Source organism: Acinonyx jubatus, chromosome B3 (genome assembly GCF_027475565.1).
Source record: "Acinonyx jubatus isolate Ajub_Pintada_27869175 chromosome B3, VMU_Ajub_asm_v1.0, whole genome shotgun sequence".
Classification (NCBI taxonomy): Eukaryota; Metazoa; Chordata; class Mammalia; order Carnivora; family Felidae; genus Acinonyx; species Acinonyx jubatus.
Genome location: NC_069386.1, coordinates 1,846,771 through 1,859,682, shown reverse-complemented (window position 1 = coordinate 1,859,682; position 12,912 = coordinate 1,846,771). Strand labels below are relative to the sequence as shown.

The following is a 12,912-nucleotide window of genomic DNA, read 5'->3' as shown; positions in this document are numbered from 1 at the left end:
CCCGCATGGTCTTTATCTCACCAGTTCACGCATCTGCTTGCGGAGATTTCTTCCATGTTATTCAGTAATGTTCGCTTTTTTCTACTGGGAGGCTTGGTCCGCATCCCAAGTCCATCTTACAGCAGAAAACACAAGGGACCACGCCTCCCAGGTTCATTACTTGCACGTGTTACTCTCGTGAATGGGGTCTCTCTCGGGGTCCCCACGGTAACCGCGCACACCATCCTCAGGGGAAGGCTGTCCCCATGTGGAACTCGGGCAAAACCGTCCCCTTGGTTTTGGGAAAGGAGTCAGGAGTCAGAAAACATAAGCTACTTTGAGTGGATACAAACAAGTCACATCAAGGCTCCCCCTTACAGGCACCACCTAATACTAGAAGTCTCAAGGCTCCCCCTTATAGGTACCCACCTAAGACCAGGAAGTAGCCTGCCCTGTGCTGGAACACACATTCACGTGAGCTCGCCCTGTCCCCTTCCACCTCCATTTTGCCAACGCTCCCTCTTTCCGCACGCTCAGGCGGTCTGTCCCCAGAGCTGAAGACGAGCCTCTGTCACTTGCTCTTTTTCTGGTCAGTGGTCAAAGGGCTGAAACGACTACGGACCACAGTTGATTTGGGTTCCCCAAAAAGCAGGCACCATTCCCCCCACCCCCCCGCTCCCCCCGGCCGTGGTGCCTTCATCACCTGTTTCGTGCCCAGGACCCAACGCAGACTCTGCCGGGGTCCCGGCTGCACTTTACTGCCACTCGCCGACGCCCTGGCTTCTTCCAGAGTCCGCTCGGGTCTCTGGCAGGACAGAGGCACACGCCCTGCGGGAGGCAGTGAAATCGGAAAGCCCCGAGGGTTTCTTCTTGAACAACATAGCGTTTTCTCACTCGTGACTGTCTCTGACGCGGGGAGGAAGGAAAGGACGGCGGGAGTCACGCTCTGATCCATGCATTCTTTATTCCGTGGCCAACCGCCGTGCTCTCTCCACACCACAGTACACAGACTGGCAATCGTTCGCGATCCAGCTGTACGACAATCTGAGGCTTACAGTACATTTAAGGCTTTTAAATTTGAAAAGAAAAATGAAATCAAAACCGAGGAACCCCCCCCAACCCAAACCCCCAACCAAGATGAGCAATGTAGCAATTTTTAAGCATCCTCCATTTCTGATGCTTACTCGGCACAGCTCCAGTGTCAAAACCCAAGTAACTCCTAAACTAAAAGGATTAGTTTAGTGAAATTTCCATTACGTAAGTTGTTCAAAGCATCAACTTGTAATTTTTTTTTTGTCTTGGAAATGTTATAAAATTTTTTTAATAGCAAAACATAGGAATAAAAACATATTAACAAAATGTATTCAATCATTTACATTACAAACGAGGGATCTGCAGTTTGCCTTGTAGCCCGACAAAAGGAAATTACCCATTAAGAATCTATATGCACAATGCAATTGCAAATATGTACAGTACTTTAAAAAAGTCCTACCAGGAGGGCTTCGCAGAAGGAAAGTCGGCTAGGCTCTGTGTTAGACCAACCGGACCATCAAAATATTAAAACTCTGTGGACTAGTAATAAATTTATGCTTAAAAAAACCCCAGTTTCCTTTTGATTAAGAATATTCCAGTTATGTTCACATGGTTCCAGTGGATGAACCTGTTCATGATCGTTCCAGTAAATCACCCTTGGGCTGGTTTGTTTGGGGTAAGAGATCAGCCTGTGAACGAAACTTAGCAAAGGAATGAATTCTCATCACCCGAGTTTTCCGGTTGTATTCTAATCACAGCTTCACAAATGGATCGAACCCGTGAATCCAGTGGCCGGAAAAAGAGCTGCGTGTCAAATACTGAGAACACTGGTGGGGAGAGGGCTGAGTCCCGCGTTAAGGGAACCGTGACCGGTGGGGACAGCGGGGCGACAGACGTGAGCATTCCCCACACAGCACGGGAAAACCGACCGTCGGGCACCCAGCTCCCATTCCCCCCTTCCCACCAGGCGGGGGACGCTGGCTGCCACAGATGTGCGGTTTAGCGTGCTGTGTGAACGAGGAGAGCCGCCTCCAGATACAGAAGGCTGGGACCTCCTCAGCAATTTGATCGGAACACCGAAAGGCGGGTGCTTCCCCCGTGGCGGTCACACCGTCACCGCTGCCCAGTTCAAGCACGTGCGAAACAGAGGACTCGTGTGTTCACAGTAAATGAGGTACGGTCAAGGCGCCTTCTTCAGGAATTAGGCAGTTCGTGAGATATGAACTGTTTTAGTCTGTCCAGGTATTGTGCGTAAAGTTCTATGTCATTGTGTCCGGCCCCTTCCACCCAGAGGGGCTCCACGGCTCGGGGACAGCGCTCGTACATGGCCAGGCCGTGGGAGAAGTCGATGACCTCGTCCTCTGTACCGTGGATGACCAACACAGGAGAGGTGACTTTAGAGATCTTGTCAATGCTGCAAAAGAGAACGGGGCGGGGAGAAAAAGGGCTCCGTTAGTGACGCCCCGGGGAAGACACGTTGCACCTAATGTAACCGGATCAGCAATCACAGGTGAGGAAGGGTAATACCTTCCTAGTAACTCATTTTTTTTTTTTAAGTAAACTTTTCGGGGGTGCCCGGGTGGCTCGGTTGGGTGGGCGTCCGATTCTGGGTTTCAGCTCAGGTCACGATCTCGCGGTAGGTGAGTCTGGGCCCCGCGCTGGGCTCTGTGCTGACAGCATGGAGCCTGCTTGGGATCCTCTCTCTCCTCTCCCTCTCTGCCCCTCCCCTGCTCTCTCTCAAAATAAATAAATAAGCTGAAAAAAAAAAAAAACTTCTCATTTTGCGATAATCTTGGATTTCCAGAAAAGGTGCAAAGATAACAGAGTTCCTGTGCGCCCCAGCCCGTCTCCCGTAAGGCTCACACCATACATTGCCACGGCACGATTGTCGGAACCAAGAAACCAATGTCAGCATGTCACCGTAACCTAAACTCCAGACCTTGCTTGGGTTTTTGTTAGTTTTTCCACTGATGCCCTTTTTCGGTTCCAGGATCCGGTCAAGAACACCATGCCGCACTTGGTCACTGTGTTTTCGTTAAAGTATTTCATTAAAAACAGAACGGCTAAAAGCCTCCGGACTAACCATCCAGTAACTAATATTTCGGACATATTCATGTTTTGGAGAGAGGATTTCTTTAAAAAAATAAATAGGCCAGAACTTAGCATGTCCGCCAGAGCGTCTCTTCGGAAAGCCGAACACCTAATCCACACGGCCCAGGGTCTCCGTCTTCTTGGCGAGACAGCTTCAGAATCGATGGACAAGATCCCCACAAACCTCACTTCCTAAGTGCTGATGCCTCGCTTTCCATAAACACTGTGCTACTTAGCACTGTAAACACAATGCAGCGCCTAGCTTTGAGTCCGAATGATTTCGGACGGTTGACAAGAATCAAATCTACCCTCAAAGGATGGATATTTGAGGATCTCCAAAGGAATGTGCTGCAGGGTCCGAAGACATTTCCCAAAGAGAAGCTCAAGATCTTAAGCCTCGTTGGCCGGCTGAGCAGGCGACTTCGCCCACGGACGGACCCCCACTTAACCTGTGGACGCGGCAAGAGAGGCGGATCTGGCCGGGTGTCCTCCCCAGAGGCCCCCCCCCCGCCCCCCCCGTGACTTCTTTCTGTGTTTGGTCCCAGCCACAGCTACCGAGGAGACAAAGTGTTACCGTCTTCGGGGACCCCGCTGCTGAAAGAGTAAACGTCTTCCACAGCCAGGCTCTTTGCCCTTTCCATACAACACCTGCCTCACTCTCCAACGAGAAAGGAGGAGACAGGAAAGCCCACCTCCCGGTAACCACGGAGGGCGCTAACCCCAGGGAGGCATCACTACCGCAGGCCTGAGCCTGTGCAGGTAACAGAGCTCTCGAGACAACCGCACACAACCTTTACGAGTGACTCGTGACGCCTCCGATGGTTTCAGGACGTGCCAGGGATTTGCCAAGACCAGGGCCAGGGGTGCCAGCATGCAGTCTCGCAGATCCCCAACCCGCTTTTCTCCTGTTTAATTTTTTTTTTAATGTTTATTTATTTTTGAGAGAAAACAGAGCGCGAGCAGGGGAAGGGCAGAGAGAGCGAGGGAGACATAGAATCCGAAGCAGGCTCCAGGCTCCCAGCGGTCGGCACAGAGGCCGACGCGGGGCTCGAACTCACGGACCGCGGGATCATGACCTGAGCCGAAGTCGGACGCTTCACCGACTGAGACCCCCAGGTGCCCCATTTCTCCTGTTTAATTTTTTTTTTAATTTTTTTTTCAACGTTTTTTTATTTATTTTTGGGACAGAGAGAGAGAGCATGAACGGGGGAGGGGCAGAGAGAGAGGGAGACACAGAATCGGAAGCAGGCTCCAGGCTCCGAGCCATCAGCCCAGAGCCTGACGCGGGGCTCGAACTCCCGGACCGCGAGATCGTGACCTGGCTGAAGTCGGACGCTTAACCGACTGAGCCACCCAGGCGCCCCTTCCTGTTTAATTTTAACGAGACTCCTTCTTCTGAGAATCTGGGAGTCCAGTTATCTTCACTTAGAAAGACATTTACTGACGGAACAGACTTGGGGCTGTTCTGCACAATTCAGGAGAATCTCTACAGCCTGGACAGTGTCTCCAGTTAGATGTCTGAGTCTAAATGTAAAGGAAAATAAGCTACAAACCAAATAATGATCACAACTCCTTTTTTTTTTAACTTGAAGCTTTTTCTTTTCTTTTCTTTTGTAAGTTTTCTTATTTATTTTGAGAAAGAGACAGTGCAAGCAGGAGGGAGAGAGAGCGAGAATCCCAAGCAGGTTCCATCCACACTGTCAGTGCATAGCCCAACACGGGGCTCCAGCCCACGAACCGTGAGATCACGACCTGAGTCAAAATCAAGAGTTGGACCCTCAACCGACTGAGCCACCCCGGCGCCCTGTTTCTTCCTTTCTTCCTTCCTTCCTTTCCCTCCCTTCCTTCCTTCCTTCTTTCTTTCCTTCCTTCCTTCCTTCCTCTTTCTTTGTTTTCTTTCTTTTCTTTCTTCCTTTCTTTCTTTCTTCCTTTCTTCTTTCTTTCTCTCTCTCTCCCTCCCTCCTTTCTTTTCTTTCTTTCTTTCTTTCTTTCTTTCTTTCTTTCTTTCATCCTTTTCTTTCTTTCTTTCTTTTTATTTTCTTTCTTTTTTCTTCCTTCCTTCTTTTTCTTTCTCTCTCTCTCTCTCCTTTCTTTCTTTCTTTCTTTCATCCTTTTCTTTCTTTCTTTCTTTCTTTCTTTCTTTCTTTCTTTCTTTTCTTTCTTTCTTCCTTCCTTCTTTCTTTCTCTCTCTCCCTCCCTTCCTTCTTTCTTTCTTTTTCTTTCTTCCTTCCTTCTTTCTCTCTCTCTCTCCCTCCCTCCTTTCTTTCTTTCTTTCTTTCTTTCTTTCTTTCTTTCTTTTTCTTTTCTTTCTTCCTTCCTTCTTTTTCTTTCTCTCTCTCTCTCTCTCCCTTCTTTCTTTTTTTGTAATAGAAAAAGGAAACAGGAAATACCTTTTTTTAAAGACAGAAGCACCAACAGAGCTCTAAGAGAACATCTGCATGCCTGCCCGTGGTTTGGAATCCATCATATTAATCGTCCAGGGCACTTTCTGGCAGTCCCCACGCCCCTACTTTAATTCAGCAAACAGCTCACCTGGCTCAGCCTCAGTTTCCTAATCTGTAAAATGAGTCCTTTGTAACTTGACCAACTTAAGGCCATGGCGAAGAGTTAAGTGAGGAAGGCTCACGGCGGAATGTTCAGCCCGGTGCCTGACGGACCAGACACAGCCAGCAAGGATTCGTTGCTGGGTTCACTGTTAATTAATAAGCTGCAATTGGTTGCCATGGCTATATTTTAAGGTATATGCTAATTTGAGTCAGGAAGCAACCTATTCATTTTGTTGCCCCGGTAACTCCTAACATCGCTTCCCACAAAACACGCCAAACATCTCCCTTTCAACAAACTGGCCTCTCATTACCAATTCGGCACAAATAAGGCCACGTCTGAGGGGCACTCGCCCCACTTAGCATTCCCAGCCACGCCGCTAGGAATCTGCAGCTGGGTCAGGCTTCCCATGAAGCTGCATCTCATTAAACCCTGGTACAAACCGCACAGAACTCAAGTTCACCCAAGGTGCTATCAGAAGGCCTCGTTCTGTAAGAGGAGACAGTCTGGGCGGACGTTTATGTAACCAAATGGTGTTCTTTCCCCTCCGGCAAGAGCAGAATGACAGCCCCGAGTGGGTCGATCAAAACCCTAAAACCGGGCTTTATTTCTGCCGAGGCTTCTCCTGCCGGCCAGTCCCGCCGTGACAATCCCAGACCGCTTCGGCAACGTGCGACGGGACAAGCTGAGCGGGCAAATCGTTTTTAGGAAAAGTACTTTCCTCAAGCCCAGATTTTTCTTTTTCTTTTTCTTTTTTTTAAAGATTTTTTTTTTTTTTAAGTAATCTCTGCCCAACGTGGGGCTCAAACTCACAACCCCAAGACCATGAGTCACATGCTCCAGCGACCGAGCCGGCCAGGCGCTCCTTCTCAACTCGGATTGTAAAAAAAAGAAAAAACAAGTGAAATTTTCCAACAGAGGTATTCAAGAAGCCACCGGCTCGCGGTTTCTGCATTTGGAGCGGGGTGGATTCGGCCATTCCTGCTCCTTCCATTAGCGGGACGAGGAAACAGCAAGGACGGGCAGGCGGCAAATGTGCTGCCTCCCGGAAGCCGGCCGGGGACGACCCGGCCCAGGGCTCTCGTCCATGTGCTCGGGCAAGGGGGTGGGGGCGGAACAGCAGGACAACATGGACAGCTCGCAGGGGTCTGGGGCCGGGCTGGGTTTGCTCACTTATGTCAGGACAGCGGCCTGTCAGCCCAGCACGTAAGTCACTGGCCCGCCAGCGGCTCACCTCACCTGTTCCCTCGCCCGTCCCGTCTGACTGAAAGAGGAAGAGATTTCAAACCTGACGGTGCTCGCGGTTTGCATGTCAGCGTGGAGACCACTAATGGCCTCATCGTACATTTTGCATCGAGCTCTTTGCAGTCCAACCATACGAGCCCGTCTCCGTGAACGAGCCAATACTGAACGGGAGGTGTTTTTAGGATACGTGGGCACGGCTCTTTTTATCTTGCATTCACAGCCGAGCCAGCTAATCCTGGATGTCAGTCCCAGCAAGGTCCTTGCACATCGTCTGGGAGAGTTCTCCAGATGAGCGAGGCCCAGAGGACGAAGTCTGTGGCGGATGGATGCGTCCCCGTGGCCGCCACACCCCCAACGTGCCCGGCGCAGGGTCTGAGTCCTGGGCACATTCAGGAAGTATTTATCGGTGCCCACAGCTAACGGTGGCGGCTGAACTCGGGTCGTCGGACGCCCCAGCACTGGCACAGGTGCGAGCTTACCTGGGGAACGCATCGAAGCAGTACGTTTTCCTGGTGTCCGGAAAAGCCACGCGCAAGCCTGACATCAGAGGCGAGTGGAGGATGACTGCGGCACACTCGTAACGCGAGGCCAGGTCCACCGTGGGGACGGTCCCGATGCTCTGGCCGTACAGGATGATGTTCTCAGGACTCACACCGTACCTGCAGAGACCAGAGGGCGCACGCCGTTAGCTCACGTATGGGGGAGGACAGAGACGCAAAGCCCTGCTCGCTTAAACTCGCGAAACCCCCACGGCTACCGGTTTAAGATGACATCATCTGACTTACACACTTTAGCCTCAAACGAACGTGAACGTCACAGAGACAGATGTTAGGGGCTATCTCTGTCCTAAGGGACTGGGATTCCCCCTTCTATAACGTTTCGCAAAAATAACGGACGTGACATTTTTGGGAGCGGGAGGGACGAACAAAATGAACGCGTTATAAATTCCATTTTGGTATTCACGGGCGTCTCGTTTCTTATTCCTCCCTCTTTACGGTTTCTCCGATAATCACAAACGTATTTCTGAAATAGAAGCGAATGCACGTTTGGCAAATTATACTGTTGTTATTAAGAGCCCTTCAAGTGAGGTTTTAATAAAACATGAAAGGAATTAATGTCTATCAGAGGAAGGTACAGAGAGATGATTAATTTGAAGACGCCTATATTTTCTTCAGTGTCTCCTGCAGGCTAATCTCAGCTTCTCCACCCGCCAATGGTCTCCCGAGCCACTCCTTCCCGGCGTTTCGTTGGGAGAAGGGACACGGGGCACGCGGCCACACTCCCCAGTCCCCCAGAGGACTCGGCTCCGGCCGGCGGAACCGAGAAGAATCCCAAGTGCAGCCTGTGGGTCGCGGCTCTAGAGAGAAGGGTGCGCCGTGCCCGTCCCGGTGGGAAGCAGGCGGACGTCCTGGCGAGGACCCGGCCTGGCGGGAGCACGCCGCGAAGGCTGGGATGGGAGACAACGTCCAACGAGCAAGGACGAGGACGGGGCTCTGACACACCGCTGTGCAAGTCCTGATCGGCACAGGCACCTGGGAGATACTCTGGCATCGGCCGGTGGAGCTGAAGCCCACGACCCAACAGTCTCCCTCCTCCTGCAGCTCACGCAGAGCGCGACGCCTTCTGATAACGGCCTTAGGTGACACGGACGGTCGGGACTTCAGGCCGGCCTGCTCCCCCTCAAGCTCCCCCGAACTCCATGGGAAAACGGGGGATCTCGAGAAGGTCTTCGGGGAGGGAATGGCTGCATTTTCATGGGTGTGCGCAGGGACGTGGTCTGTGAACAGCCGGCACCTGAGCTGCGCCACGGGGACAGACAGGACTTGCACACGCGGGGATAAAAAGGACTTTCTCCGTGAGCAGCACCGGGAAACACAGTGCCTCGTGGGAAAGCGCGGGGCAGGCACGGGGCAGGCGCACGGCTCAGGGTGGCTGAGGGCAGAGCCAGAGGCGGGCGGGCCGGCTAAAGGGTTAGCACTTATCCTGCAGATGATGAGGGGAGCGGGAGCTGTCCAAAGGCAAGGTGATGGGGACAGAGTGAATGCTCTGGAAGACTCACCCTTCGGGGGGTGTGCAAGACGGTGACAGATGTGTGCAAGGAGACAGGGAGATAGTTATGGGGCTATTCAGAATCACACGGTGGGGGGGGGGTGCGGAGAAGAGTACGACAAATTAAGAAACCACAACATAGGAGCTGCTCTGTCCTCCCGCAGAAAAACACGTGCCCGAACCCGATCCGCCCTCTCTCACTAAAGTGAAGAGCCTGTGCGGCCCCAGCCCCTGGCACCTAACACCACCCAGGGCACCTGTGCCTGCAGAAGAGGGTCCCGGGATAAAGGTCTTGGGGGTCGTGCCTGGGGCTTCACGTCAGTCGGACGGACAGGTTAGTAGAAAACGGTCAGCAGGAGGAGTTTTATGGAGAGGTTTCAGGAAGGAACTGATGGCCGTGGCATCCTGTCCCGAATCTAAGGCAGAGACCAAGGATTCTAGAACACGGAGCCCCTCGATGAGGCCCAAAGGACGGGGGTGCTAGAGAGAAACCCGTCGTAGTGTTCCAGCAGACCACCTCGCGGGGAAATGCTCTACTGAGGGAAGCCACCGCAGGGTCCTTCCACCGCAGCAGGAGTGTTTCACCGAGGGCTCAGGGACCCGTGAGGGGAGCAGACATAAGGCTGGGGCCCCCTCCGCCCTGCACGATGTGCATCAGATTCCAGAACTGTCTGTGACCCCTCCCCCAAGCATAGCGGCCCCTTCACGGGATGGGGAGGTGGGGGGTCCGCAGACGCCCGGAGAGAGAAGTCCCACATTTAGAGCGTGGGCCCCTCCCTCTGCCGTGGATTACAAACCAACGAGCCCTAAATCACAGAAAAAGAGAAGAGGAGGAGGAAAATGCAAACGCAGCGAACGCAGGGCTGAGGACTCAGACCAGCAGGGCTGGAAACCCAAAGCGAGAGCCCGCAGGTCGGCGGGGCACCACAGCGGGGCGCCGGCCCCGGCAGGTGCGCAGAAAGGCGGGGGTGACGCAGGGCAGCCTTCTGCCGCAATGAGTGCGTGCCAACGCCGCTTTCTATCGTCATGGCCCCACCTGTGTTTTCGGGGTCTTGTCCCGCACACGGTGCCCCCTGGACCTCGGGGCCACCCTGAACAAACACGGCAGAAATGGGCCGAGCCTCAAGGGGCACGGCCCGCTGCTGGGGGGTGGGGGACAGAACCCGTCCAACATCAGGGAACGTGACCTCCACGGTGACCTCCCCCAAGCGCTGCACAGAGGCTGGAGCCACTTCCCCGCGAGACCCATTAGCTCCTGGCTTCCCTTCGGCCAGCATCCGACGCCCAGGATGGTCCCTGCAAGCTTCACCTGCCACATCCGGACTCACATCCCCGCTGACCACCGACACTTCGGACCCAGAGCTTCCACTCGGAAACGTCACCAGGTAAAACACAAAGCACTCGCCGTAACGGGGAAACACTGACTATTATATTGAATCAAAGTCAAGAACATCCGGTCATCAGAACTCACCGGTGAGCAAGCGAAAAGGCAAAGCCACCAAAGGGGAAAACCCCTTGTGTCAGCACGTGACCACCAGAGGGCTCGTACCTGGGATGTATAGAGAATTACTACAGGGCGGCGAGAAAAAGACAACCCAACAAAAAAAATACACCATTTTCTACAATAAAAGAAGAAATCTAAACGGCAGGGAGGGACAGACTCTTGACTTCGCCTCTGGTTACGATCCCAAGTCTCGTGGGTTCGAGCCCTGCGTCCGGCTCTGTGCTGACAGCATGGGGCCTGTTTGCGATCCCCTCTCTCTCCCTCTCTCTGCCTCTCCCCTGCTCGTGCTCTGTCTCTCCCTCTCAAGATAAATGAATAAACGTGAAAAAAATTCAAAACCAGCATGTGATACTGACCAAACGTACAGGTGCACAGAACCACTTTGGAGACACTGGCGATACTCGCTAAGAGATGTACTGACACGCACCTGCGACCTGGTAACTACTCCCAGGCACACGGGCCACGGCCAGACGTGCGCAAGTGCGCCAAGAAACACACACGAGACGGTGTGCGGGCATGTGTCTGCACGGCTGGAGACAACCCTGAGCGTCAGCAGCTGGGTCGGTGCAGAAACCGGGGTGCGGCCACGCCAGAGTGCACATCACGCCTGTGCACCCAAGGACACACCGGTAAGGAAAAGGGGCAGACGCAGAGGACGCGCTACGTGGCGCCATTTACAGAGACGCCCTCCCGCCCAGATTCAGCTTCACTGGTTGGGGATACGTAACAGGGCAGAAAGCTCATAAGGCAAAGCAGGGACCAGAAGCCTTACGAGTGAGGGCAGTGGCTGTGGATGGGGAAGGGAGGCGCTCAGACTGGGAAGAGGCGTGCCCGAAGTTGCCCGTGACCCTCGTGGGATGCGGCTTACAGGATACGTCTGGTCACTGTGCACCTTCTACCGTCCACGAGGCTGGACGCTTACGTGTTAGGGACATTTCTATCTGGCTGCTACATTTTACAACCAAAACTATGATTTAAAAGTTCACCAGATAGTTCTGATATGGAGACAGCCCCCCCGAAAAACCGTTACGACTCACGGTAGACTTTGCGCTAAAAATAAAGCCCATGAGGAAACGCGAGACCATTAAAAATTACGTCTCGTAAAGACTTACCCTACAGACACAAGGTCACAGTTATGTTCCGTAGAACAAAAACAATAAATGGAAAAGGGACTTGAAATCAACATATTAAAGAAGGCATGATGCTAATCTTCAGGTAGTCAGAACTTTCATTTCTTTCTTTCTTTTTTTTAAAGTGATCTCTATGCCCAGTGTGGGGCTTGAGGGCGTGAACTCACAACCCCGAGATCGGGAGTCGCGTGCTCTACCGACTGAGCCCGCTGGGCGCCCCTCTCTTCTCGTTTCCTTTCGTTATCAGGTACTGACTTGTTTAAGAAAATAAATAACGGAAGCAATACTGTGAGGTCTTTCTGCAAGGACTCGGGGAGCACTGTGTCCAATGCCGATGCTCCTGCGCGGGGAGGGCTTTGCCAACCATGAAGCGCTGGGCCAACGCTCTGATTTGTGTCACGTTCAGGACTTTCCCACCGCTTTGTCGGGTCTTTACTATACTGCCTGACGACAAAGGATGAGCTGGAGAACGGGTGGGGCAGGGGGGCAAGTAATTCTTTGAAGGGATCAAAGATACTCGGCGGGACTCGTAAGGGGCCTCAGCGCCCACGCTCCCCTGTGCAGATGAGGCCACTGAAGTGTGTCTTTTTCACCGTACCACCAGGGTTTTGTTTTCGGTGGGAAAAAAGGTGGAGATGGATAACCTCTATACTACCACTGGTTCCAAACTGAGACGCATCTGAATTTTTTGCGAATTTTTTTTATGTGTATTTATTTTTGAGAGAGAGAGAGAGAGACAGAGTGAGCAGGGGTGGGGGCAGAGAGAGAGAAGGAGACACAGAATCTGAAGCAGGTTCCAGGCTCTGAGCTGTCAGCACAGAGCCCAACATGGGACGCAAATTCACAAACCGTGAGATCATGACCTGAGCTGAAGTCGGCCACTTAACTGACTGAGCCACCCAGGCGCCCCTGATTTTCTTGAGAATTTAACAAAAAAAAATGTAAATTCCCTTCCTTAGAAATTTTCCATCCTCAGAAATTCCAACGGGCTTGTGGATTCCTCAGACTAAATGCTCACTGATACTAAGTACCAAGGGTCAGCCCAGATCCTAAATCCCTTTCAGCTCTCGAATTAAATAAAAAGACAGAGGGAAAACAGAGCCAGTAAATGCAATCTGCTTACAAAGCCTGTGTGAGATACGGGACATTTTAAGTTCATAACTTGAAAAAGAAAACACGGCAGGATCGAGTGAAAAGCATTCAAAAACATCAATAATCACCAAGTCCTAAACCTTCACCGCAAAATAAACCAGAAGTCACGCCCTGCCAGCCGGGGACCAGGCGGCAGGCGGAAACAGCACATGCAAAACAGAAGGAACGTCCACTGGCTTCATTTGC

At 52.4% G+C, this 12,912-nt stretch overlaps 1 protein-coding gene across 1 annotated transcript in view; it reads right to left on the bottom strand.

Annotated features, from left to right (window-relative positions):
• Positions 1 to 924: 924 nt before the first annotated feature.
• ABHD17C (abhydrolase domain containing 17C, depalmitoylase) overlaps positions 925 to 12,912 on the bottom strand; it is a 49,724-nt gene continuing 37,736 nt past the window's right edge. Inside the window, exons 2-3 of the mRNA XM_053223457.1 lie at positions 7,371 to 7,550; positions 925 to 2,425 (exon numbers count right to left, since the gene is read on the bottom strand). Coding sequence (XP_053079432.1) covers positions 2,206 to 2,425; positions 7,371 to 7,550 — 400 coding nt within the window. The 3' untranslated portion in view covers positions 925 to 2,205. The remainder of the gene's footprint in view (positions 2,426 to 7,370; positions 7,551 to 12,912) is intronic.